This window comes from Nesoenas mayeri (assembly GCF_963082525.1).
Source record: "Nesoenas mayeri genome assembly, chromosome: 2".
Lineage (NCBI taxonomy): Eukaryota > Metazoa > Chordata > Aves > Columbiformes > Columbidae > Nesoenas > Nesoenas mayeri.
The window spans coordinates 143478999-143504782 of NC_137543.1; the positions used below are offsets into that span (position 1 = coordinate 143478999).

At 36.6% G+C, this 25784-nt stretch overlaps 1 protein-coding gene across 1 annotated transcript in view; it reads left to right on the forward strand.

The window, feature by feature from the left end:
• The window catches only part of MALRD1 (MAM and LDL receptor class A domain containing 1), a gene marked incomplete at both ends in the record, with an annotated part of 247721 nt that extends 222146 nt beyond the window's left edge, over positions 1 to 25575 (forward strand). The window contains 5 exons of the mRNA XM_080364215.1: positions 13291 to 13373; positions 13466 to 13556; positions 22931 to 23006; positions 24658 to 24714; positions 25447 to 25575. Of these exons, the coding sequence (XP_080220341.1) occupies positions 13291 to 13373; positions 13466 to 13556; positions 22931 to 23006; positions 24658 to 24714; positions 25447 to 25575 (436 nt within the window). The remainder of the gene's footprint in view (positions 1 to 13290; positions 13374 to 13465; positions 13557 to 22930; positions 23007 to 24657; positions 24715 to 25446) is intronic.
• Between the last annotated feature and the right edge of the window lie 209 nt (positions 25576 to 25784).

Genomic DNA, 25784 nt, shown 5'->3' on the forward strand with positions numbered 1-25784 from the left:
GTTCAAATGGAGTGTAAACTACTGCCTGTATTACATGGAGGGCAAGCAAAAGAGAAGCTTTGTGGCTTTTTGAGGGTATTTTTGCTTGTTCCTTATAGACATACATTCAAAATACAAGCAAAACATTTTAAAGAGTATATTTATTTTGATCTAATCTTAGCCTCTACTTGTGCATCTAGCTTGTACAATGTTGAGAAGGAGCAGCATGAGATGCTATTGTGCAGTGTTGTCTCTCGTGTAGGCAGATAAATTTATGACTGTCTAAGAATGACACAATGATTTATAATCTCCAATATATACTACGATCCACCTGCAAGCAGCAATGCCCTGTTTGGGCAGGCTCTGGTTAAAGCAGACCATTACATCTGATAAAAAGACTAGACCAATACTGAAAAGGGACAGCAGGAAAGAAAATAATTTTATCACTTTGTTTTGGTTTGGTTTTTGGTGGCAAATGTGTGGTTTAATACAGACAAAGCACTTCCATTGCTCAAGCTTTTTAATTAACTATTTAATTTCATCTGGACATTGCAGATAAATCCATATGAAATCTATTCAGAGGGTAAACTGCAGTGAAAAGCAGATATGTGATCCAATTTTGCAATAAATGCCTATTATTTCTTACCTAACTAGTTACAGTGCAGATAAAAAACTAGTGAATATGACTACTCTTACAGTATGGTTAAAATCAAAAAGAGGAAACATTAAAACAAAACAAAGCAAAACAAAGAAACAAAAACCCTCTCCATCCCTCAAAAAAACAAACCCACAAGCTAGCAAATAAAAAGCAAGAAGATTAAGGTCTCTCTGGAAAAATCCAGTCAGTGTAAATATGTTCATATCTTTTATTAGGTTTTCTAGTGATACGGAACACCATCTGTTCCATCAGCAGAACTGTCATTTAAGTAAAAAGCTTTTTTCTGTGAAATTAACAGGTCTATATTAAAACTAGATACCTCTCCTTGCATTATTTCTCAATTTTACCTAAATACGAAATCAGTGCCATTTCTGAAAGCAAAATAATTTTGCTACCAGCTGTCAATACAGCTGCACAGTCAGGATTTCTGTCAGGTCATTCCTTAATCTTTATTCAGTCCTCTAGAAGTTGCAGCTAGGGTCTATATCTGAGACACAAACATGTAAAAAGTATTTTTAGAGATTTGTGTTTCTCTGTCTCTTTCCTCACTCTCTTTCTCTTTATGCTCTTCCATTTCTTGGAGTGTTCTTCAAGAGCAAATCAAGCATCAGCTCCAAGTGTATGTTTCACAAATAGCAAAAAGTAGGGAGGGAAAGTATAGAAGAAAGATAAACTTAGAAGGGGTAAAGTAAGAAAGGCATGTAAGATTGAACAACAGAAAAAAAAAAAGAACTAGGAAACAAGACGGACATGGAGACTGGTATAAAGGACTTGTTCTTTACTATAAGTTGATTTAAGACAAGGTGTGTATCTTTGGTGTGCTTTTTTGCTTTACTTCAACAGTTCAGATACCACTGTACTGATACAGACTTGTTGAGTATGTTCACTTCATATTGTAAATGGTAATTTATATTACTTCAATCTCCTAGGTTTCTTAGAGTAAGATAAAATGGAGGTAATTCCCTTATCTCACTAGTGAAATGCTCTCTGTACTATGAGTACCACCTGGAGTAACTGCACCAAACCTCCCTCAGTTGGCAAGGTGACAGCCTCATGCTCCCAGTATCCTATCTTTTAATTCTAGCTCACAAAATGACTAATATTCACTGGTTTATTCAAGTTTAAAATGACAAGAGATTTTTATGGGCAAGGTTAGTTATTCTGATGGTCACAAAGCACAGCTCCAGACTCAAAAGCAGTGGGCTGAAACTCAGGACGCAGTCATAATTTGAACTCTGATCTCCAGTGATCAGTGATCAATGCACCTACTACATTGTTTCAAGCTGTTTGTTTTTCTATTGTGTGAATGTCTTGTGTCAGCGTCAGTTAGAATTAAACAATATGTTGCCTGGTGGTTTGACCTTTAAATAAATTTGGGTTGAAATACTGGCTTTGTCCAAGAGAAAACTCCATTTTAAAATAAAAAATATCCTTTTTTTTTTCTTTCTGGAAGAAATCTTAAGACTTTAGTCTTAAGACTTTAGTTTGGTGGTTAGCTAAGTGAATAATCCTTTCCCTGTTGAATCTAGGACCAAATAATTTCTTCAGTGCCAGAAGCTGCATCACAATTCGTACCTCTGGGGTTTTTAATCATTATTTTATGATAGTAGAAAATCTGTCACCAGAAAACTATTATTTGAGAAGGTGGGAAAACGTAACATAAGAAAGAGTGTAATTGTTTGAAATAGTGAATTTCATGTCTGTCTTCTGTGAGCCCATACTTCTCCTTCACTGTTGTAGCTGAATGAATTTGTGCTATAAAATAGAGTGGGTGCCTCATACCAACACTCAATTAATTTTACTGAGGCCTAGATCATTGAAGAGTAAAGGCACAAAAGCAAATGACACAGAAAATTATTTCCATATAGGTCTGCATTTCCTTATAAGATAAAATACACTGGAAAAAAAAAAATAAAAAAACCAGATCTGTCATGTAGAATATCACACTGGTTTGTCCAGAGAGGTGGTAGATGCCCCATCCCTGCATACATTCAAGGCTAGGCTGGATGGGGCTCTGAGCAACCTGATCTAGTTGAAGATGCCCCTGCTCATTGCAGGGTGGTTGGACTTAGATGACATTTGAAGGTCCCTTCCAACCCAAACTATCCTATGATTCTATGATCAGGCATGTTTCATATGTCAACTAATTTCAGTGAAGAAATAATTGCTCTGGAATTTTCGATCATCTCTATTTAAAATAATTGAAGCTAGAGATAATATTTACCCTTCCTTCTTTAATAAATGGTTTGCCTGGGTCTAACGGGATGTCATTCACAAGCTGTCTGTGATACAAATGTCACCCTCATGCTCCTGCTCTAACATCAGACACTGCTTGTTTTGTGTTTAAACATTTAACAGCAAGCACTAAGGTGGTGTTCCTCCTCCCTAGTTGTATAACAGCTAAATGCACCTATCTAATCTGAACTAGTCTCTGTGATGCTGTTACAACCAAGGATAAAGGATCCAGATGAAGATTCCTCTATTTCACATAGTTTAATCTTGTTTGAGTTGTCTCTAGGTACCTCCCTTTTCAGGTGCTTAATGTTAGAAAAATTAAGTCCCACTCTAAACGTTACAATTGGTCACCATACTTTCATAGTGTATCTATATAAAAAGCAATTAGATGCACTGACTGAGTCCTTCCTTCTAATAGTTACCTTTATCTTATTTAGGAGAGGTTGTAATTAGAATCTCTCAATGTGGCTATAAGAGCAATGAGTAATCACACTGTGTCATGCTGGGGACCTGGGATTATCTGATAGCACATCCTGGGAGCAAAGCTAACAGAAGATACATGTAGAAAATGGTAGTACTATATTGAATTTTCAGAAATTGTAGATTTTAACGTGCTAACTGATGGCAATTTGGAAGAAAATTCTATTCTCTCTTTTTCTTTTATTATTTTTTTCTTTTCCTTTTCTTCTATTTCTTTTCTTTTTCTTTTTATTTTATTCCCTCTTTTACTGAGCTCTCTCCAGTACATATCATTAAGTTCTGGACTCCTAAGGCTTACTATGGCAAGAACTCTTCCAAGTCAGTTAAGCAATATGTGACAAATATCTTTCATATTATTAGTTTAAGATGTATTTGCTTTCCATTTGATTGAACATTCTGGAGGACAGAGAGCAACACATAATTTTTCTTCCATTTACCATATATCATTTTGTTTACCTTCATCATCTCTTCTCCCACTCATCTTCTGTATAAATTAAACCTGATCTTTTCAGTCTCTGCCATATGATTTTAATCACTGTAATCTCTAATATCTTCTATCTTATTCTTTATGCATAGTGCCTGCTTTTATGATACAAAGTGAGTAGTTACTTTCATTGAATAATAGATGAGGAAGCTCAGATCTTTTCTCAGAGTACTTATATTTCATTTAGAATCTGTTTATAGCTCATATTACTCTGCCTCATGTTGACTCTTTTGTATTTGCCAGTTATGAATTTTAGCAGTTTCCAGAACAGAAGCATATATCTATTTTATGAGCAATTATGGGGAATTCTTGTTTTGCATATTCCTCTCCACGTCACTGTGTTACTGAGAGTTTCCAGCATATGAGGTTCTTTGGACTACATGATACCAGGTACAGAGAATAACAGCTGACTCTTCTGAAGAAACATACTATGAGAAATGCAGGAAGGATAAGAGCCTTCCTCTTCTGTCTGGATACTTTCTAATAATTTCCTCATGATTTTTTTCATAGACAGTTTATACCAATTTATAATTGTGCCACTATCCTCCCTTAACCCTAATACCTCTGTTGTTTATCTTCCGAAACATTGCTAGAGAACAGCCTTTCAAATCTTCTTGCATTAGACTAAACAAGATGAACCCTTTTAGAATCCTCTTGTGAGACAGCCTTTCTATTCTTCAGCTCATCTTAGCAGTCCACCTTTGCCTTGTCCCACTCTGATTTCTCTTTCTGAACACGAATGACCAGAACTGCACACAGTGCTTCAGAGAATGTCAGACTGTCTCCCAGTGAGTTAATGTGCCCTTATCCACATGTTACAGCATGTTCTTGTACAACTCATGTGTCCTTTTTCTTCCATTCCCGCTAAGGTTACATAGCGTTGGTAACTGATAGTCACCTGGTAATGTATCCAGATATTTTACTTTCTCTGTCATCTCCATGCTATGGTTCCACTATTTTAAGACACAAGAAACCAGTTTGTACATCTTTTCATTCCTGAGTTTGCTATACTCTGGATTCCTGGTTAGCTGTGGTGTTTGAGTGCCTGATCTGAAGCTTATTGGCATTCAAGGTTACCATCTGGTTCACCTGTCTTTTCCAAGAGAGGTTTCTCCTTGTCTCACGTGTCCTCAGAGCTTAACCATAAATGGAGTTATGTGACTCCTAATTTCAGCTACAGTCAGCAGGCAACAGGTTACATTCAACCTAAGTATGATATCTTCTGAGGCCATTCATGCAACATTCATTATTGCAATTTTGTATACTTTGATTCAGGAATAAAGACTAATCAGAGAATATGTGTGGTTTTTGTTTTTGTTTTTGTTTTTCCTTTGAGTACATAGTTAATAGCAGATAGAATGCAAACAGATAATTACATTGCTGAAGTACAGGTTATTTTTTTTCCCATAATAGAATAAAGAGTTGCTGGTTTTATCATACTCACAAGCATCTAGTGAAGCTTATTTTGCATAACACTGACTGGAAAGGCTAGTGAGCAGAGAAACAACTTCTATGCTGATATAGCAGAGGGATGTAAAGTCTGTTGTTGTGAGTTGTTCATTTTCTTTTCCCTGTATCCTCCATCACCACTTCTGGAGCAAACAACACTCTAATAGGTACGGCGCAGTTCCTGAATTATGTCAGCACTCATGTATGATGATTGCCATGTAATATATTATAAACATATCGAGTTTACTATAAACATAGCAAACGTATTATAAACATAGCAATGGCAAATCTGGGTTCACACAGAAGACAGTAGCTTAGTGCACTGTGGCAGATCCAAAGTACGTTCTCTAGAGAATACTACAAAATGTGCAGTCATACACCTTATTTTAATTCACAGAAAAATATGACTACAATAATTCACAGAATCACAGAATGTTAGGAATTGGAAGGGACCTTCAAGGATCATCTAGTCCAATCCCCCCTGCCAGAGCAGGAACACCTAGGTGAGGTTACACAGGAACGTGTCCAGGCAGGTTTTGAATGTTACCAGAGAAGGAGATTCCACAACCCCCCCGGACAGCCTGTTCCACTGTTCTGTCACCCTCACCATGAAGAAGTTTCTTCTCATATTTAAGTGGAACCTCCTGTGTTCTAGTTTGTACTCATTGTCCCTTGTCCTATCATTGGTTGTCACGGAGATGAGCCTGGTTTCATCCTCGTGACATTCACCCTTTACATATTTATAAACATTAATGAGATCACCCTTCAGTCTCCTCCAAGCTAGAGACCCAGCTCCCTCAGCCTTTCCTCATAAGGGAGATGCTCCACTCCCTTAATCATCTTTGTTGCTCTGTGCTCGACTCTCTCCAGCAGTTCCCTGTCCTTCTTGAACTGAGGGGCCCAGAACTGGACACAATATTTCAGATGTGATCTCACCAGGGCAGAGTAGAGGGAAAGGAGAACCTCTCTCGACCTACTGACCTCCCCGCTTCTAATACACTCCAGGATGCCATTGGCCTTCTTGGCCATAAGGGCAGAGTGCTGGCTCATGGTCATCCTGCTGTCCACCAGGACCCCCAGGTCCCCTGAACTGCTCTCTAACAGGTCATTCCCCAACTTACACTGGAACCTGGGTTTACTCTTGCCTAGATGCAAGGCTCTACACTTTCCCTTGTTATGTTTAATTAAATTTTTCACTGCCCAACTCTCCAGCTTGTCCAGGTCTCGCTGGATGGCAGCACAGCCTTCTAGTGTCTCAGCCACTCCTCCCAGCTTGGTGTCATCAGCAAACTTGCTGACAGTGCACTCTAATTCACATACTACTTCTTTAATTTATATACTACTAATGCCATGCACACTAAACAGCTGACTAACTGTTGGACATTCTGAATGTACACATGACATAACAGATTAGGTTTTCTGTGTGACAAGTGTTTCAGACAAAAATATGAAAAGCAGATGTATCTCACAACAGAGAAGAGGTGTACTTTGGCCAAAAGGTATTGGTGAGAAGGACAGAGAGAGCTGTGCTGATTAGTCCTGTACTTCCCATTTGTTAATTGTTTTCTGTTGGTAACTGAGTTATCTCAGAGACACTTGCAGAAAAAAAATAGAAATTAGTGCTGGTTTAACATTTATCACACACTGGGTGTACCTCACTCTTATCTACGTACAAAATCTTTGTGGCCAGAAGCAGCTATGGTCACTGTGCCTTCTCTAGCAGCTAATATTTCTGTTTTGTCTCCAGTTTTTGTTGAGCTATTCCTTTTATACATCAGAGTAGATTTAAATAAATAAGTAAAAATAAAATTCTATTGGTATTTCCGTGTTTGCAAAAGATGATTAACATTTCAGGACTTTTCTTTAATGCTCAGTCTGCCTTTTAATGCAAATCTTTCTAATATAAACGAGATTGGCACTTAAATGATTAAATCTGAAGAAGTATAGAAGAGATGCCAAATGGATATTTAGTTTTTAATGCTTTGAATGCTCCTAGATTAACATCATGTATGATTTAATATTTTCTTTAACCTTTTATCAGGTTCAGCATAAAACATGAGGACTCTTGGGAAAAGTGAAACCAATATAGTATATTTACAAAAGCTAACTTTCAAAAATGAAAATGCAGAGCACTGCTTTTTAACGAACAACCTTAGTCATTCTGAAATGTTAATAATTACTGCTGTTCAGGGAAAAAAAAAAAAAAAAAAAAAAAAAAGGAAAGAAAGAAACAAGGAAACCCAGCAGATTTCAGCATTCAGTTTTCCAGTCCTATCAAAGTAAGTCTTCCTTGAAAATGCAGCTTGTTGGAACTTTTTCTTTCCAAGCTAATGAGGAGCTGGCTTTGTGCTTCTTCTTGGAGGTCATGGACTTGATTCCCCACTGCAAAGCTCTTCTCTTGTCGTTTGCGCCTACCCGAGAGCCATATGTTATACCAATGCATTAGAATGATAGGGTTTATCTACCTCAGACTGGAGAAAATAATTGCACAAGCAAGGAATCAGGTGCCAGGAGGAAAATGAGAAATCAATTACACATCTGTATTTATTTTGAGCTTCACATATGCTACCTTTAATACAGCACAAAGTTTGATATTCTGAAATGCAGAACTGCATCAGCCAGACATGTCCTTGTAAATTAAACCTGCCCTGAATGAACATCAAAACCAACAGACACCTTGTCTGGTCTTTATTTTTTGTTCTGAGGGAAATGAGCCATGATCCCAGGCACAGGATGCAGCAACACAGGCAATGCTAAGTTCATTCCTCTGCATTACCAACATCTACATTAGGAAATAATGAGTTGGAAATCCTAGAGGCAAATTTGGAGGGTTAACATTCTCTCCTCCAGGGTGACTTTCCTGTAAGATCTTGCTAATAGCAGAAGACATTTTGTCAGGCAGGATAGATTAGGATGTGCACCGGGATGGAAGTATTCAAGTGCTATTTCATCTGTCTTTCTCTTTTACTCCTCCTGTTTGAACTTCCTGTCTGAATGGATTGCAATGGCTATCTCTGTATTTCAGATAAGCTTAAGACTCGTGTAAAATGTGCTACTGCTAATTAGTCAAGATGTAATTAGTCCAAGGAAATTAATTGTACATAAATAATGTGGAATTTCAGCTTCATGGCTCAAGAGATAAATACAGCCTTTTCACAGTTGTCTGTCTTAAAAATAAAACAGCAGAAAAGGATTATTAAGAAAGCTCTTCAAAATTCCTATTACCCTGCTAATGAAGATTTAACACATTGCCCAAAAGACATGGTTGATCTGCACTCTGTAAGGTCCTTCACCACATCAGCATTTGCAAGTCCCCAGCTGCTCTTACCAGAGAGGAAGCTAATAGTGCCTTCGAAGAAGCAACTTAGCTGCCTCCCAACTGAAAGTAAAGCACTGTAAGTGCAGTCCATGCACAGCAGTAGGTAGCTAATTAAGAGTGTTCTCCTTCATTAAATGGACTTCAAGTGAGCCATCTCTTGGGTGCATAACACAGGCTGCTCTTCTGACCTACCTGGAGCTGTTAGAGTAATTAAAGTTCACTTCAGGATTACAAGTGTCAAGGACAGCACAGTAGAAAGGTGAAGTTTGACTTGACTTCCTATAAAGCTGCTTGGTATTACTCTTATTCACTGATACAGTTTTGCAGTAACAGGCAAAGGACTAGGTCTGTAGGTTGAGACTGTATTACCATGATTGCAAAAGCACAAGAATATGTATTCTGTGTCCGCAGTACAAATAGCTAAGGAAACATCTTCCATGTCCTCAAAAACACTATGAACTAATATTATGCTTAGTTTGGAACTTGCCTTCCCACCTTTTTTTTTTTTTTTCCTGATATTTTCATTTTATTCCTTGATTAAAAGAGGGAGACTTCTGCTCCTTTATCATTCACCCAGTCTGACATGCATTAGACAGAGTGTAAAGTCTACGGGAAATGCCACCAGATGAGAATGACACCATTTCAACCCCCCCCTCACACAGTTGCAAAGAACTGCACAGGCAGAAGGCTACAAAGAGTCAGACTCAGAGAAGTGGGTACATGCATCTCATTCCTTAAGGACAACAGGTTCTTTGTTTTGTTGTGTAAGTTTTGGTTACCTTCCAAAATAATAGTTTCTGTATTTTGTTTAATAGAAAATGATATATAAAGGTATATTATTCTTAGTTCTGTAAACCAGTCTCAATCTTCTGCATTTCTTATCAAAACTTCCTATGATCCTATGTAAGACCATGCCCACAATATTTATTAATTTTGAAAGTACTCCTCAGCTTTCCAATGCTGAATGAAATAACTGGAGTAGCTTCCCTAGTCTGAGTTACTGACAGATACTTGTGCCATTCTGTTCTCTTAAGTCAGAGAGCAATATCTCCATCACAGCTGTCACCACAGTCAGCTAGAGTTTCTACAAAGTATAGAAATAAAAGAACCAAAATCTTGTGAGACATCTATAAGCGAAGATTGGTTTGGATATTTAAGACACATTCCCCTCTGTTCTAGGCAGGAAATGCTTGGCTGCAGTAAAAGCCAGAGGCAGTGGTTGCATCAGCGGAGAGCCAAAGATGTTAATGAAAAATTTTCCCATTTTTTCTTGCAACCTCACTGAAAGTTGCAGGCTTCTCAGGTCTCTGTAATTCTTATTTTCACTTCTGAATTTTTTTTTTTAGTTTGGTTTTGTTTAGTGGTTTTGTTGTTGTTGTTGTTGTTGGTTGGTTGTTGTTTTGTTGGCTTTGGTTTGGTTTTGTTTTGTTTTGTTTTTTTACTTGAGAAGATGAATTTTGTAAGTAATGAACAAACAAACCTTAGGAAGAGTTGAATGAATCTCCAAATTATAACTTGTTTTTTTCTGATAGTCTTTTATTTTACCTCAGTGACAGGAATAATTGCTAAGTTCCCCTGCCAAAGAGAAAAATGAACAGACAAATTCATATATGAAGATACACGTTATCATTCTTAATCAACCGATATACTCAGTCTTCAAAATTTTTGTTGTTTAGCACTCCTTTTCCATCCTGGTCTTTGAGGATTAGTTATGTTGTCTTCATCTGTTTTGCCTTCCTTCTCCCTCTCCCTATAAAGAGTACCCATGCTTCATGCTTTGCTGTATTTTTCATACTGATTTGCTTTTTAATTTGTCCTAATCACTTGCCAAGTTTCAGAGATACTTTCTCTGCTCCACCTTATTCCATTTTTTTCCCAATATTTTTTTAGTAAGCAATGGCAGTATTATAAGGTGACACTTTTGGTAACAACCTACTGCCACGCAGTGGAAAATCATTTCACTGATCAAAATTACCCATTGATAGTCTGACTTCAGATTCCCAACCGGTATGTATCACGTAACATAAAATAATACTGTTGGGATTCAGAGATGTGGAGGGGAATACATGGTCAATGTAAGGAAGTTAGTAGTTGATTTTAAAACCTGTATTTAAATATAAGAAGATAAATTAGTTATCTACCTAACTAAAAGGTGATTAAATTTTAAAAACAGTTTAAACACCATTAATATGTGGAAATATTTCATCACTAGGTGGAAACATAACATATAAAGATAAGTTTAGTTATTACTGGGTAGTAGGATTTTCCCATACTTGTACTGGTACATATGCTTGCGTTATGGAACTACCTCTTCACAGCTCTGAGGCGATCCATGTCTCAGTGGTTCCAGAGCAGCAGATGGCCCCTCTCTTGTCATGTCTGAGTAGTGCTTCTGCACAGCTGCAAATCTGTTCTCTCATTCTTTCTTTTACAGTCAAGTAAGTTCTGCAATGACAAGAAAGAGGGAAACTTTGGTTAAAAGCATATCCAGCTCAACAGAAAATCTTGCAAATGCAAAGAAAGAAAATTATACAATTGAGAGCAATCAGCAAATGAATTTAATGGGTGATTGTCATCAGATTGTAATGTTTCTACATGGATCCACAGGGCTTGGTATGAGCCCGGCTACACTTTGACACTTGTACAGAATCATCAGTCTGCATAAAAGACCAGCTTCCAAATGACATGATATTTTGTAGTATGCTGAAGAAGAAAGAGACTGAAGGGAGCAGGTATTTTCAGTCACTGAATGCAATGGGTCTCCAGCTCAGCCAGAGCTGTCAGATGAAATTATGTCACTTTTTTGTTTAAAATGAGCACGCCAGAATATGCTGCTGACTCTAGTATCTAAAGCTAGGATTCGTTCATATGCCATTTACTAACCTTGAACAAGGTTACTCTTTAACTAGAGAAAACTCAGGTCTATGAGGGTTAAATAAATCTATCTCTGCCAATTGTGCTCAAGTAGATCTGGTCCTTTCCTCCCAGTGTGCTTTCTGACCGCTATTTTTTAATGGTCCCCTGAGCTGCAACAGATCCCATGAGCCTCTTTTGGTCTTCAGTGAAGTCCCCTTCCTCCTATCATATCTGAGACTGGGATATAGATCTGCTTTCAGACATAGCCTGATCCTTTCAGGATTCTCCTAAATTTCACTGAGGCTGCAGACAGATGCTTTCTGCTCCTCCTCCTACCCTTTCTCTCCCTGCATCCACCACGCTCATTTTCTGAGCAAATCAAATACTTCTCCACCTCTGGATTGCCTCATAACTCAGTATGCAACTGCTAGGATAAGGCACATGGGCAATACCATGTTCCAAACCATGACAAACAACATGAAGTCCTCTCTCACATGTTAAAATAGATTTAATTGTGTACATGTCAGATTTCATATTATACATTTAAGGGAAGGAGAGGAAACTGTGATTACAAAATAGAAATTACTTTATAAAAATCAGTGACTATGAAAAACTTGTTGCTGTTACAGTAAGAAAGCAATTCAATACACAATCCTCCCCCACAGTAATAGTTTGAGAAACTGTAAAGAGAAGAATCATGAGAAGTGAAACTAATTGCCTATTCATGTGATACTAGTAGGACTGAAACAACACTATTACCATTACTTCTTTCTGATGCTACTTAAAAAAAAAAAAAAAAAAAAAAAAAAAAAAAGTTAAAAATGTATGAAGCTCATAAACCATAAGCCATGCAGATAATCTAAAAGTTGGTGTAAGTCATTCCAGTGTGACACTCAGGGTGGGATTTAGCTCATCATGCGGAGCTAAATATATGTCAATATGTCATATGTAGCTATACCTCTAACAACCCTTTATACTAGTCATCGTTAAGGGTTTGTAATGTACATGCCTACAGCCATTTTGAGGCTCTCTGGGGTACCCAGAAGGACAGTGTGGGGTGCTCCAGACTGCTGCCTGTCTCGGTAGAGGCCTCTGACCCTCACCTGGGTCTCCAAGGTCCCTTCCTTCCAATGGAGAATGCCACAATGAAAGCAAGTTGCCAAAAGCTAAACCCAGACAAATTAAAGTGAGAAATGATACACTGTAACTTAAGCAACAACTCTAAAGTCAAATATCAAACTTGTGTCAAATTGTTTGTATTTTACTCACTTCAAACAAAGACTGGATTTGAATCAAACAGCAAATTTAGTGTAATTTTACATGGCTGCAGTTCTTTGCTCAAATGCAGTGCTTCAGTTTTGAAGCGGCATTTGCTAAAGGGGTATCCTTTTTACAAGGTAACAGAAAAACAAAAGAGAGATAGATTAGGTGGGGAGATAAAAACATCTTTCTCATCTCTAATCATCTATCTTTCTCTATATTATGTTCCCACCTCCTCAGCTCAGAAATGTATTTAACCCTCACACGGGTGATAACAGGGAAATCAGTCAAATTTATTTGCTGTGGGAGAACAATACGGTGGCAATATAGACATGGAAGACAATTCTAATACTTGAACTTTGTTTTGTTCTATTTTTCTCTCTCTTAAATTCATTTTTTGTATTTCTCTCTTACATTTCATTCTATTAACTTTGATGCTGCTCTTTGTGATTCCTGGGTAAGCTTTAGGCACTGACAAAAGTAATCAAAAGGATTTGCATTTCTTGTGTGCTTGTCACTGTTCACGATCGTTGCTTCCTTCTTTGTCAAAAATTGTTGTTTTATTCACAGATGTGGAAAAGAATGGAAAGGAAACCGTTGCCACATAAGTGCTAATCCTCTTCAGCCTCCATCTTCAAGTCTTCTTCGAAATGGTGAGTCTGTAAAAAGAAAGAAATATCTTTCAATTCATTCTTGGAATGTTTCATTTTACTTATTTCTGTCTTTGATTGCTCTGATTTTGCAGATATTTGGATTGGGTTGGGTATCAGTTTCTTGCTGATTAAAATTACAGCTGCTGCCTTGTATTTCCTTTCAAAGAAGAAAGAGCCAGAAACGTAAGTGAAACTTTTGTGTAAAGCAGAGACAAATGCGGCAACAAAGAAACAGCTAACTGCCCAGTCTCTTTGGTTTCAACTTTTACATCACCCTACAGTCTGTTTGCCTTCATATGCCACACTAAGCATAAAACCTAGCTTTACAACACAAGCTGACCTTAGTGGACCTCAGTCTGGAAACAATGAGTTACAGCTTAACTGCTTTGAGTGTTTTGATTGCAATGTTGTATGATTATTCCTAAATTATAAAATTCATCATTTACCCACCTTAACAGCAGTAGCCCTGATTTTTGTACATGATACTTAAATGTGAAAACCAGAAGATTATTTATGGTTTCTTGAAACCTGAGAGGCCAAATTAGTTTCTTACAAGCAAATTCACAGCTCCTCTTGAAGCTACTGAGTACCGCATGCACCTGAGGGGACATTTTTGCCCTAAATATTTCAATATTTACACACATCTGAGAATTTTCCCTGTGATAACTGGATGGAATAAAAGTGGGAGGTTTTCTAGCATAAAATGTTAGAGTTTTTCATAAAAAGCTTTAATAGATCAGAAAAAATGCAAGCTGGGAGACTGCAGAATTACGTGACCATTTTTACAAAACATAGTATATGGCCCCTTTGGTTAGTGCAGTCATCTTGGTCAGCGGTTCATTGGATGTGTCCCATCAATATCACCTTACCTGTTCCTTTCACCCGTTTCCCCTGCGACTTCATCTCACACCCACTATCCAGTACTGCCTTGTTGCCCTAGGTCCGCAGACCTCTTGGCTTGTGGTAAAAGTACCTGTCTTACTCATGTTGAATGAGTGCTCTAGATGGTGGTTATTTTTTTTCAAATTCTATATTTCTTCCATCAAGTATTATGCTTGCTATTAGTACTGTGCAAATAGCAACTAAATTATCTTCTGATAACCTACAACATAAAGTGCATTTTCAGTAAATGAAAAAAAAAAAAATAGTGGTGGTCTATTTCAAAATTTATTTTGAGTGCTTTGAATAACAGTACTACTAGTACTAGAGAGAACTCTTCATCCAGTTATTTGATTTCAGAGTTTTTTTAAGATATGCCTTAGACTGGCAATTCATTATTTCACAAATATATATTTCCTAGCCATTCCTGTCATCCCTCTGATAAGCTTTCTGTCTCCTCACAAATTTAAGATTTGAAAAAAAGAAAATTGCTGTTTCTGATTTTCTTCTAACACTTGTATTTCTTGTCTGCCCATGTCATGACTTATTCTACTAGACCTTTCTCTGTCAGCAAGTACCCACCTCCATCCCTTCCTTTCAGTAATTCCTGTTGTGCATTCCCTTGTCCACTTTCATGTTGTATTTCCCTTACCCCTCAGTTTCTTTTCCAGAATTCATCTTCAAAACTGTCTATTTTCCTATGACCTTTCTCTCTTTGGGGATGTTGTTATCTCCCAAACTATGTACTAAACAGTGCAGACTCCTGTCCTGATGTTATTGGTGCTGACACGTCTCCTAATACAGCATGCTACCCCTGACAGGTGGAGCTGTTTATGGACACAGAAGCAAAATGCTGAAGCAGGAACATTTAGTGGTTGTGCTACTGTTAACTGAGTGCATAGCTTCACCTACTCTCTTTATGTCTGCTTCTTCTTCTGTAAAGTGGGAATAACAGCATTTCCTTATCTTACTTCACAGGGGCTTTAAGACTCAATTCATTCATATTTATATAACCTGCTAAGGTACACATATGGAAACGCACCTCAGAAGTGCAAGATCAGTTGTATTCTAAGACCCGCTTGATTTTTTGTTTTTGTAATTTCCATTAATAATTTTGACCCCCAAAAAATGTAATGTCTATTCTCAAAACATGTTTGGAGGTATTTTAATGAACAAAAGAGTATTTTTTTCTTATGCTACTTCTCCTGTGCTCTAAACACTCCCTTTTATCTTTTTCTTTCATAAATGTCTGCTTAAGGGTTATTGCATAGTTATCCGCTTCTCTTCTACCCACATATCTGAATTCAATGAATGTTCTTTCCTTTCTTGCAATTATACACGTTAAAAAAAAAAAATAGAGTCTTTTTTGCACATGAAAAGGTACCCTGTTGCAATATAATTCCAAATACTTAATAGTCCTATTAGGTACATAATAAAATAGGGATGAATGAGGATTTCTTACAATGGCACTACATTTATTACAGCCCTGATGTGAAGAGAATCAGAGCTGTGAAATAGAGGGTTAGATAGTTTACACAGCAAAGTTCATTCCAGTCTTGATTGTTTTTACTGGAGCTGCCAGAAAGGTAAATTATGATGTAAAAATATTTGGTTCCAAGTTTTGTCTATTAGGAACTAAGATCGTCAAATCATTTTGCCCACGATACAGGATAAAACTTTTTATTTCCATTGGTTTTAATCACAGTTTACTTAACATGTAAGTTAAAATGCATTTTATAGGCATCATGTCAGGAAATAATCTAGCTAATACATGTCAGTTTGATTGAAATTGTTAAATCATGAAAACAATAAAATCTGAAACTTTGAATTTGAGAAGATAAGCACATCCAGGCAGTCTACCTCTCTGTCTTCAACTACCTAGTGCCTAGCATATTTTGGTATATAAAAACCACAGCTTGAAACATAGTGGTAAATTAAAGCCAGCTATTCCCAAAGTGCTTAATCAGTAATCAGAAGTGACTAGTCAAAATGCAGCCAATGTTATCATACTGAACTTTGGATCTTTAAGATAAGTCTTTAGAATAAGAAGTGACTTGTGTTTGCATAAGTCTGTAAAATGTACAATGTGACAGCACCACACAGAGGCATGAGATTTTACTCCTGATTTTTTTTAAGGTGACTTGATGAACTAGAGGAATTTACCTGTGCACATGCATGATACTTTCCTTCAATTCATTTTCACTTCAAAGGCTTGTGTCCACCTTCCTGCATTATGTTGTTTTCTTAAAGTCATTAGACAAGAAAGGCACTCTAGCAGTGCCTGCGTGGCCATTCTTTCATAGGGAAGCTTTCACACACTTGAGCCCATATTTACTACCTTTTAATAAGTTATTTTGTTAGCTATTTTTTTAATCATTTCTATTAGTGTCTCCTTTTTCTTTACTGGTATAAAATCATACATGCAGGCATTGGCAGACCGTCCTTCAGAGACACACCAACAGTTGTAGGTGCTAGCTCCCAGAGTATTTTAAAATGGATTGCACATCCATCTGAGCCACAATGGAAATAGCACAGGAACGTGTACAAGAGCTGGAGGAGAAGTTTCTAAGTCCAACAGAACTAATTTTTCCACCAGAAAAACAGGTAGCAGACAGTAAGGTTAGGCTGGTGACCCCTTAGACAACTGCTGGCAAAGAAGTTGTCACTAACAGTAGTGAGAAGATGAGTTACTTTGGCTATCTTTTTCTTCACTGGAAAGAGTGATAGTGCCTTAATCCCTCCTTTCAACCTGGAAAGAATGCCCTGCTGTCCCTTTGCTCTCTCCTTCTCCTCCCTTAGCAAGAATTTCCTCTCTGATCTGGAGGCTTTAAATTATTCAGTGCCTGAGTGGGAGTTATTGGAAGTCATCATGTAAGTTTATTTCCTAATAGACAAAAGCAGCCCACCACATGGCTTGGCAGCAGTGTACTTCATTACCACAATGGCATTCAGATAATCAAGCTACTTCCCAGCTGAGAATATGTGAAATTTTTGTACATAAACTCCAAATCAGAGAAAGCTCACAAGTTTCTCACATTCCTGTTCATGCTCCAGAGATGACATTTCGTAGTCCAGAAGGGAAGGCTGCCAGTTACTCCACTTTGTCCTTATTGACCAAATAGAAGCAAAGCTTCATTTTAGCTTCCACTTTATTGCAGCTTCCATCTCATGGTTCATTTTACTTTAAAACATGAGAATCAAACCCTTTCCACCCAGCTAAGATGTGCTTCTTTGCTATTGCTTCCAAAGAAGTCAATGTCCCTGGACCCTTTCAGCTTGTTCCTTTCCTATTCTTGATCTGTGCCTTCAGCTGCAATGCTAATGTAACACAGCTGTTATTAGTTTGTCAGTCATAATGAAAACAGAACATTAGATTTTCCAAAGTGTATCAATAATGTATCTTGCCACACAGGCGAGAGAGGAAAAAACTGAGGTGCTCTGAGAAAATATTTTAAAATTATAGAAAATCATGGGAAAACAGAACCCACAAATGCCATTTTTCATCTTGCCACAGGACAGACTCAATTGTATCACTTCTGGGTTTGTGCTTAAAGATGTCTAACAACACAAATTTAATGGCATCCTCAGGCAATTCTGGTGCCCTAGCTAGGTAAAAAGTTTAATGTTAGAAAGTTTTTCTCAAATTTCTAATATATCTATTTACAATTGAAGTTCATTCCTATTCACCATGGACAAGAACAGATCATTCCTTTCCTCCTTGCAGTAAGCTTTTTACGTACTTGAAGACAGTTGTCATGCCTCCTTACTCAGTGCTTTCTTTAGGCTAAACAAGCTCAGCGCTTTTAGCCTTTCTTCGTGGTTAAGGTTTCCTCACAATTATTACAATGATTCCCAGCTGCTGTTGCCAGGACTTTCTCCAATTAGACCCATACCCTTTTGGAGGTCTGGAGGAATGAATAACTTAGTCCAGGGAGGGGTCTCCAAGCAGATCTGAAGGACTGTCAAAGGTTGTTGCTGGCTATGCCTCTGTTCCTATATCCTGAAGTGATAAGAAGAATGACAATAGAATTACATTTATTGAACTATTTTCAGCTTGTGAACTGGAATGGAGACAGATACTGTTTTTTCTAGAATGAGAGAAAAAAATGCAGTTTTATGATTCAAATAAAAGCAAAACTAGGAAGCAGCATTCATAAACTGTTGTTTGACAGTTTTTTTATTAGTCTAATGTTGTTATACAAATCCATTCCTTCTTCTGCATCATATTTTTTTCTGAAAGAAGAAACACAGCGCTATAGTCAGAAGTCTTTGGTTTTTCTGAAATGTACATCTCACAATCACTACACATAGGAAAGCTTTCAAAGAAATAGGAGGTGACATGCTGAAACAGAGCATATCTCTCAGTGTATAGTCTTCAAGATCACCAAGATGAAAGATGCAAAGGACTGTTTTTTTTAAAAAATAAATAATTAAGTTTACTGAAGTGTCTCAAAAGGTACAAAGTGCACACCTAGGAAGCCCAGAGAGAATACGAAAAGCATAATCAAACATCGAAGTGACTTACCAGTTATTTAAAATACAGCTTGCATCATGCCTCCTTTTCCCTCTGTGGGATGTGTAAAATATAGCCTACCTCTGCAAATCTAAATTTGGTTTAAAATATTTTTAAAACATTTTGGAAGTTGAGATCTTGAGTTACAGTTTGTGTTTAGAACAGGAGCTTTAGAACATCTATAAAGAATAATTTTAAGGGATTATTTTAATTAGTAGCTTTGGTCCACTAGGATTTTGTTCTTGTTCTTGTGGACCTGATGCTAAACATTCTTCTAGTACTCTATTTACTACAAATGTGTATGCTCTCTAAAATAAATATTTGATTTTTCATTGAATGATGTATTGAAAAGTACAAAATTCTGAGATACTACCTCCAAACAAATGAAATCTAGATACTTCAGTTTTCCATTTAAAGGCATGATGTTACTAAGCAGTCCCTGTATATACTGGCAGGTATTTTGTGGAGCATACAACTTTCTCCCATTTCTGTGAAGCTATAGTGGAGAAACCTATGACAAGAAAGTAGTATTTGCTACTAAAGAATGCAGATGAGCTTAGCAAAGCTGTGACCCATGTGACCATCGCAAGATGATTAATCCTCTCCTTTCCTGTTGTGGTATTTCTGGTTATGTTAGAAAACCCGATACCCTCTGAGCTGCCTTACCCACATGTTTGAGTTTGTTCTTTTTTTTCCTAAATCATGCTATGCTTTGCATTTTTAACCCTAATTATTCCCTGCTTGGTACAGTCTTCTGAACTTGGCATTTGTGTTTTTTTAATAAATGAGATTTATAACCGTTTCACATTGATTAATTACTCTGCACCTTAAGTCTTGTGAGTGATGAGTTACCCTTGCCCTTACTTTATAGTTGTAACACATACGTAACTCTCTCTCCATCACAAGATGGGTACATTGCTTTTTACTGTAGCACTAAGGTATCATTTTCTATCAGGGCAATGTTCTACTTAAACCAAGTAACAGCAAGTGCTGCAAGGATGAGCTTAACTCAAGCCACTGCAGTACATGAAGCTAAACCATTCAATCAAGCAGTTTAAAACTAGGGTGTAAACTGCTGACCAGAAGGCATCCCCCCACTGACTAATACTGCACTTTTATGCTTTCCTCAGCAGTATTTATATTGGTGCCAGAGTGCCAGAGTGGGCATACCATTGCTTTGCTTTAATAAGGAAAGCTTTATATTTCTAATTAATTAAAGATCTAATGTGTTGTGTTTACTTCTGGGGGTGGATGCACAACATGTAGTATGAATACGTCACCTCAGTTCCCAAACATTGATGTCTTCAGCCAGTTACTACTTCATCCAACTGATGAATTATAGAACTTGTATAAACATGTGATTAAATTTGCACTTTCTTGAGGTCTTTTAAGTAATTCAAAAATATTTCAGAAATTTTTAAGGATACTTATTGGTACCCCTTGGAAAGAATTGTTTGCTTTTATACAATCATAGATAGGGTTTAACCATACATGTATACATTCATATACATTCATATATATCCATCTATGAGCATATATGTGCAACATATATACTACAATGTTAGGTAATATATTCAAGATGACTTCCAAAGCCCTGCTTTGGCAAAAAGATTCCTAAGAACAGGAGACAAGGTATTGTCCACTTCACCTTAATCCAAGGTGCATAAATTCAACCAGTGCCCATATATTAGGCCTTAAAATTCCCATAGTTCCTAAGACTAGGTGCTCAACTACATATGCTCTTTCATGATTCAGACCTAAAGTGGAGGAATGCCTGAAATGTGCTGGACAATCTGAGCAAGACCCAATTTTCATGCCTGAGAAAACCTCACACACACAGATGAGCCAAATTTCAGCACTAAACACAGCAGCCACAGACATGCTGTTGAAGGGCTCAGCCAGCTCTCTTTTTGGTGCCCATAGTTTGGCACAGTATCCTGTTGGTTAGTCATCCTCCTTGCAGAAGACGCTGGAGATCTCTGTTCGGTGTCCTTCCTGCCCTCAGGAAAGACCTGAGTACTCAGTGTGTTCTTGCCCAAATAAGTAACGTATATGTCTTGCACAAATTGCTTAAGTTCAGCAGGGAAGTGGAGGAGGAAAGAGAATCAGACCTATCCCTATCTTTATAATTTGTCAATTGCACATAAAAGGTGATTCCCTCTAGTGAACTGTGTGACTTTCGTTGCCCTTTGGAAATGTCTCCACTGACTGTAAGCAGAATTGACATGCTTAATTCCGTATCATGCTGTTAGGCTATACAGTTGGTTTGTGATGTCTAAATGAGACACCAAAATTAAGGCATGCAAATCTGGCCTTTTGGGCAATAGTTTAGGAGCACAGTCAAGTTCTTTGAAAACTTCTTATCTGAGTTTGCTTCTGGTCTCAGGTTTTGTGAGCCATGGTGTGTTATTAGAGTAAAAAACAATTCTGTATACATTTTATAGATTTTATTCAAAAGGATTAGTATGCAAATATACACTTAGGAGGCCTATAAATAACCTAATATATTTTAGTTTCACTAAACCAAATGAAAACTTCAGAATATTATTATTTATTATGGTTAAGATTAAGATCAAATGAACAAATCAACATGTTCAAATATTCAGCTCTCTACATTGCTGTGTCAGGTAATCAAACTGAATTATGAGACTGGTATTAGAAGGAATTACTTTCTGGCAGTCTTGTTGTGAAAGATTTTAAGCAGATGTACATGGTTTAGTCTAAACCTCAAACTTAGGTTCTCACACTGATTTAATTCATAAGGCAATATATTTCTGTAGCCTACCTGTGCCTTCCTCCTAAGCATCTATTCTGGTTTTAGTTCTTTCCAAAAAGAAATGTGATATGTCTCTTCTGTGGCTCTTGCTGATGAACAACAGCTTTCCTTCCCAACATCTCCATCTGTTATTTCTCTGTGACTATTCTTGTCCCCTCAGTCCTGCCTGCCAAAGTAACACAGAGCCTGTCAGTTCCCAGGGAGACACTGCTTAAACCATCTATAGATGCAACTTTTGAATAGAAACACTTTTTAATACAACTGAATGCACCTTTCAGCCATTGAGATTGAATATTATCTTTAGGGAAATTCTTATTTTAGAATCCTGTACACAGCTTCCTATGAACACAAAAGCATTAATATGCCCTTATTCATAAAGTCATTAGTTAAAAAAAAAGGAAATAATAATGTGTCCAAAAACAAATATTAAAAAAATGTTTCTGCTTCATTCTTCAGTAATTTTAACTAATACAGCTGTTGCTTTGTATGTAGTATTGAAAGAGTCTTGATGATTTCAAGTATTGTAGAATATTAGCAACCAGTCAGATATATAGAAAAAAAACATAGATGTAGGCAGAAAGTTCCATCCCCAGATATCCTTTGCTTCTGCAGAATTAATGGGGTTAACTGCACAGGTCATAAGTGCTTCCAAAAAAAGGAATATGTGAAGGCCTCTGTCAGGAAAGCATATCTTAAAACCTCTAGCTGAGATAATGGACATGAGACCCATAATTAGTAAAATTTGTCCTGTTCATCTATTATAAATTACTTAAGGCACTGTGTTAATTGATGAAACCTTTGAATTCCAATAACTTCAGTGATTCTTTAAATAGTTTTGATTCTGTAGCAAAAGGTATGGGGGGAGACTATAGCTTTAATACTAATGCTGATGATATTGACCTCAAATGTAAGTTCTTTCTCAATTTGCTGAAAAAAAGAGTTCTTAAAACAATTAAATAACTAAAGTGTTCTTGATCTCTGAGCCTAAGACCATGATAATTACTGAATTGGTAGTGTGATTGTAACAAAACATAGAAAGAACGTGGTCTCATCATGTGCAAACAAATTATAGCAACGTAGCTTTTTAGCTAATATCATGTTTTATTTAATGTATAGTGCTCTACCTGCATTTTATGAATACCAAATAGGCCTATGCATATCCAAAATCATACATACTTTTAGCAGCAACAAATGAAAAATTATTATTTTAACCCACACACAACTTACACAGACCATTTGTTTGATTTCATTCGTATCAGTAGAGCTCAGTCAGAAATATATTTAGCATAAATATTTTGACTCAAGTTTTTTCAGCCTAGAGCCATTTGGTTCTTTGCTAACCTGTGTGATATTGTGGGTGTTTTGTTGTTGATTGCTTGACTTTTCAAGGAAACTGGAGGAAACCACTAATACTTCGTTTGCCAACCCATTGTATGCAGACTTTAGTTCATCTGGGAAAACAACGGTAAGTAGCAATAGCTTCTTCTAAACATTCAGAAAAATATGAGGCTGTAATTCTCAAATATGTTTTCCATTAAAACAAGCAGTGTAATCCTTCACTGAATGTTATTTAATAAAACAAGTAAGAAAAAATACCGCAGCACTCAGATCTGTTCCAGTGCATTTTCAAAACATAGGCAGATTTGAAATCAGTTCAGTTTTGAGAATATATTTTTTAGTTTTGAGTATTATAACTGACTGTGAGCTGCTCAATCTGAGAAAAAGTGTCTTTTGGATGAAATATTTAGTCAGATATATGGAAGAAAAGAAAATCTCACTGGGACTTGTCTCTTTTTGCTTCTGGAAAAAAAAAATACAAAGCAAACACCCAACAACAAAAAACCACCACTATCACCAAAACCATACAATGCATAATTCAGCACCCAGGTTGCCTTTACACATTTACTTAACTTTAATAAAATAGCTTATAACACTTCCCAATACTGTAAATGTGCATTACTATTCCCATCACTGTAAAATTCATCTTGACACTAAACAAACACTTGTTCATACATTTCCCTAATACTATTCGTTGATCATAATTAAGAGCAACAAAGAAGTCTGTAAATAAATGCATATGTAAAAGTGAACATAGCATAGCAAAAGATTTCAAGGGAAGATTTAATTATCAAATTAGAGTGCTAGATAAATTTTGTGTTTTATATTTAAGAAGAGAAATATGATTGACTTAAAAGGCATCTGTATCTGCTACTTATCACTGAAAACAACACAGACAAAGCATCTTGGAGGTAAAAAGAGAGAGAAAAAAAATGTTTAAAACACTCTTCCTGCCCTCATTTTGATACTATCCTTATTATCACTGAAAGAACTAGGCTTGGTTTGAAATAGAAAATAAAACTTCCTTGCCCTTTCCACAGTCAGTAATACAAGATTCCACTGTAGCTTTGAATAGGATTAACTATGACATGCCATTTACTTTCTGTAAAAGGTTCCTTACACCTGATTTTAGAGACATTAGATTAAATTAATTCACTTACAGGTTGGGGTTTGTGAGAGCTCCAAGTTGGAAACATTCCCATCACGATTGTGATCAATTTATCAGGACATTTTTATTCTAGTTAAAATAGATTCCTGACAGTCTTCATTTAATAGCAAGTTGAAAAACAGAAGCACAGTGTCAAGAGAGACATTTTCATGGAAGACAGCCCCAGGCACTGTGATTGAAGTCCAGTGCTGTAGCAGATTTTCCTCTATTGTCTTTAAGATTGGGAAAATATGTGTTTTCGCTAAATCTTCCCTTAAAAGGGAAAATAAGAGATATGGGTTTTCTCTGAGTCTGATGAACCTTAAATCCAAATGGTGTATTACCAATGAAAAGATATGGTAAAACACAAGCACCAGCTCCCATCTCCAGCTGAATATCACAAGTTACGCACTTGCAGGCATATACAAGTTTCATAAAGAAAAAACAATTCTTCCCAGACCTTTCGGAACACCAAAACCATGTGGGCTTGCATTACCACACACTTGCCTATAATATTGCCTCATAGTTTTATATTCATAGAGTGTGTTACTCAGCCACATGGAAGGATATTTTTGGAATATTATTTGCAGCTCACTAAAAGTATTCTGAAGCAGTTTTTTTCTTTTTATAGTCTCCTGTGCATGCCACCTCACCCACTGTTCAAATCAGTGTTTCCCCATGGCATGAGGTATGTAATCACATGTTTCTCTTCTAAAGTAGGATATGTTTTGAGCTATTAAATAAAATTCATTTACAGAGGAAAGGGAAAAAAGTCACTTAAAGTCAATGGTATATTGCTACTCATAATATTAGCACCTCTGGAAATTTGAGAAAGACAACCAGAGTTGGATTGGCTGACAAGGACCTCATAATAGCAATTTCATTAATGTTGCTTACTGTAGCCACTTGTTACAACATATGGCAGTTCAATGCTCTCCAGTAAGGCTGATGCTGAAGAAAATGTTTAGAACTGCACAAGTCCTTACCTGAAGAGTTCATATTATCTCTTTTCTCACACACTCCTCATTCAAGAAAATTAAAACTGGTCGTTTAAATTGCAATACCATGTACCAGAAATTTGTGACTCACTTCAATGACACTATTGTACTCAGATTCCCCCAAAATAATACTGTGTGTATATTAGACCAAGAGCTCTGGAGATAAGTAAAGGTGGGAACAGATTGGAAAGAAGCTTAAATGACTTGATCAGCTGTATGTATCAGATAAAGGTTTTGGTGGAGCTATGTTAATTTTTATCAGCTGAAAATCTGTTCTAAAAAGTTCAGGAATTTTATAGTTTTCTTTGAACTTAATATCATATGTTAGTTCTGTAATGGATCTACAGCCATTCATCTGTCAGTTCTAACAAATGAATTTAATTACTTCATTTTTATATTTAATTATGTGCCTTTTCTTTTAGCATCCTTTTAATGAAGATGCAAATGCTATTTCTTTTCCAAATCCTCTTTATGGTGAAGCATCTGAAGATATGGAAAAATTATGCAATTCCTTGAAAACAGACATTAAACAGGATCAATATTGCGTGTAATTATTTTTCTGAAGATTTGTTCTAAAATCCAACAGTATGTAGTGATTCTACAGCATTTGCAATATGAATGAATAACTCTTCACAGAATAACTTTTCTATTACAATAATTATGTTCAGAAAGTAACTTTATATTAAAAATGGAATCCATATACAAGTAAAACATACAGTCCGCTATAATTTCTCTTGGTGCAGAAAGAGATTGGTAACTA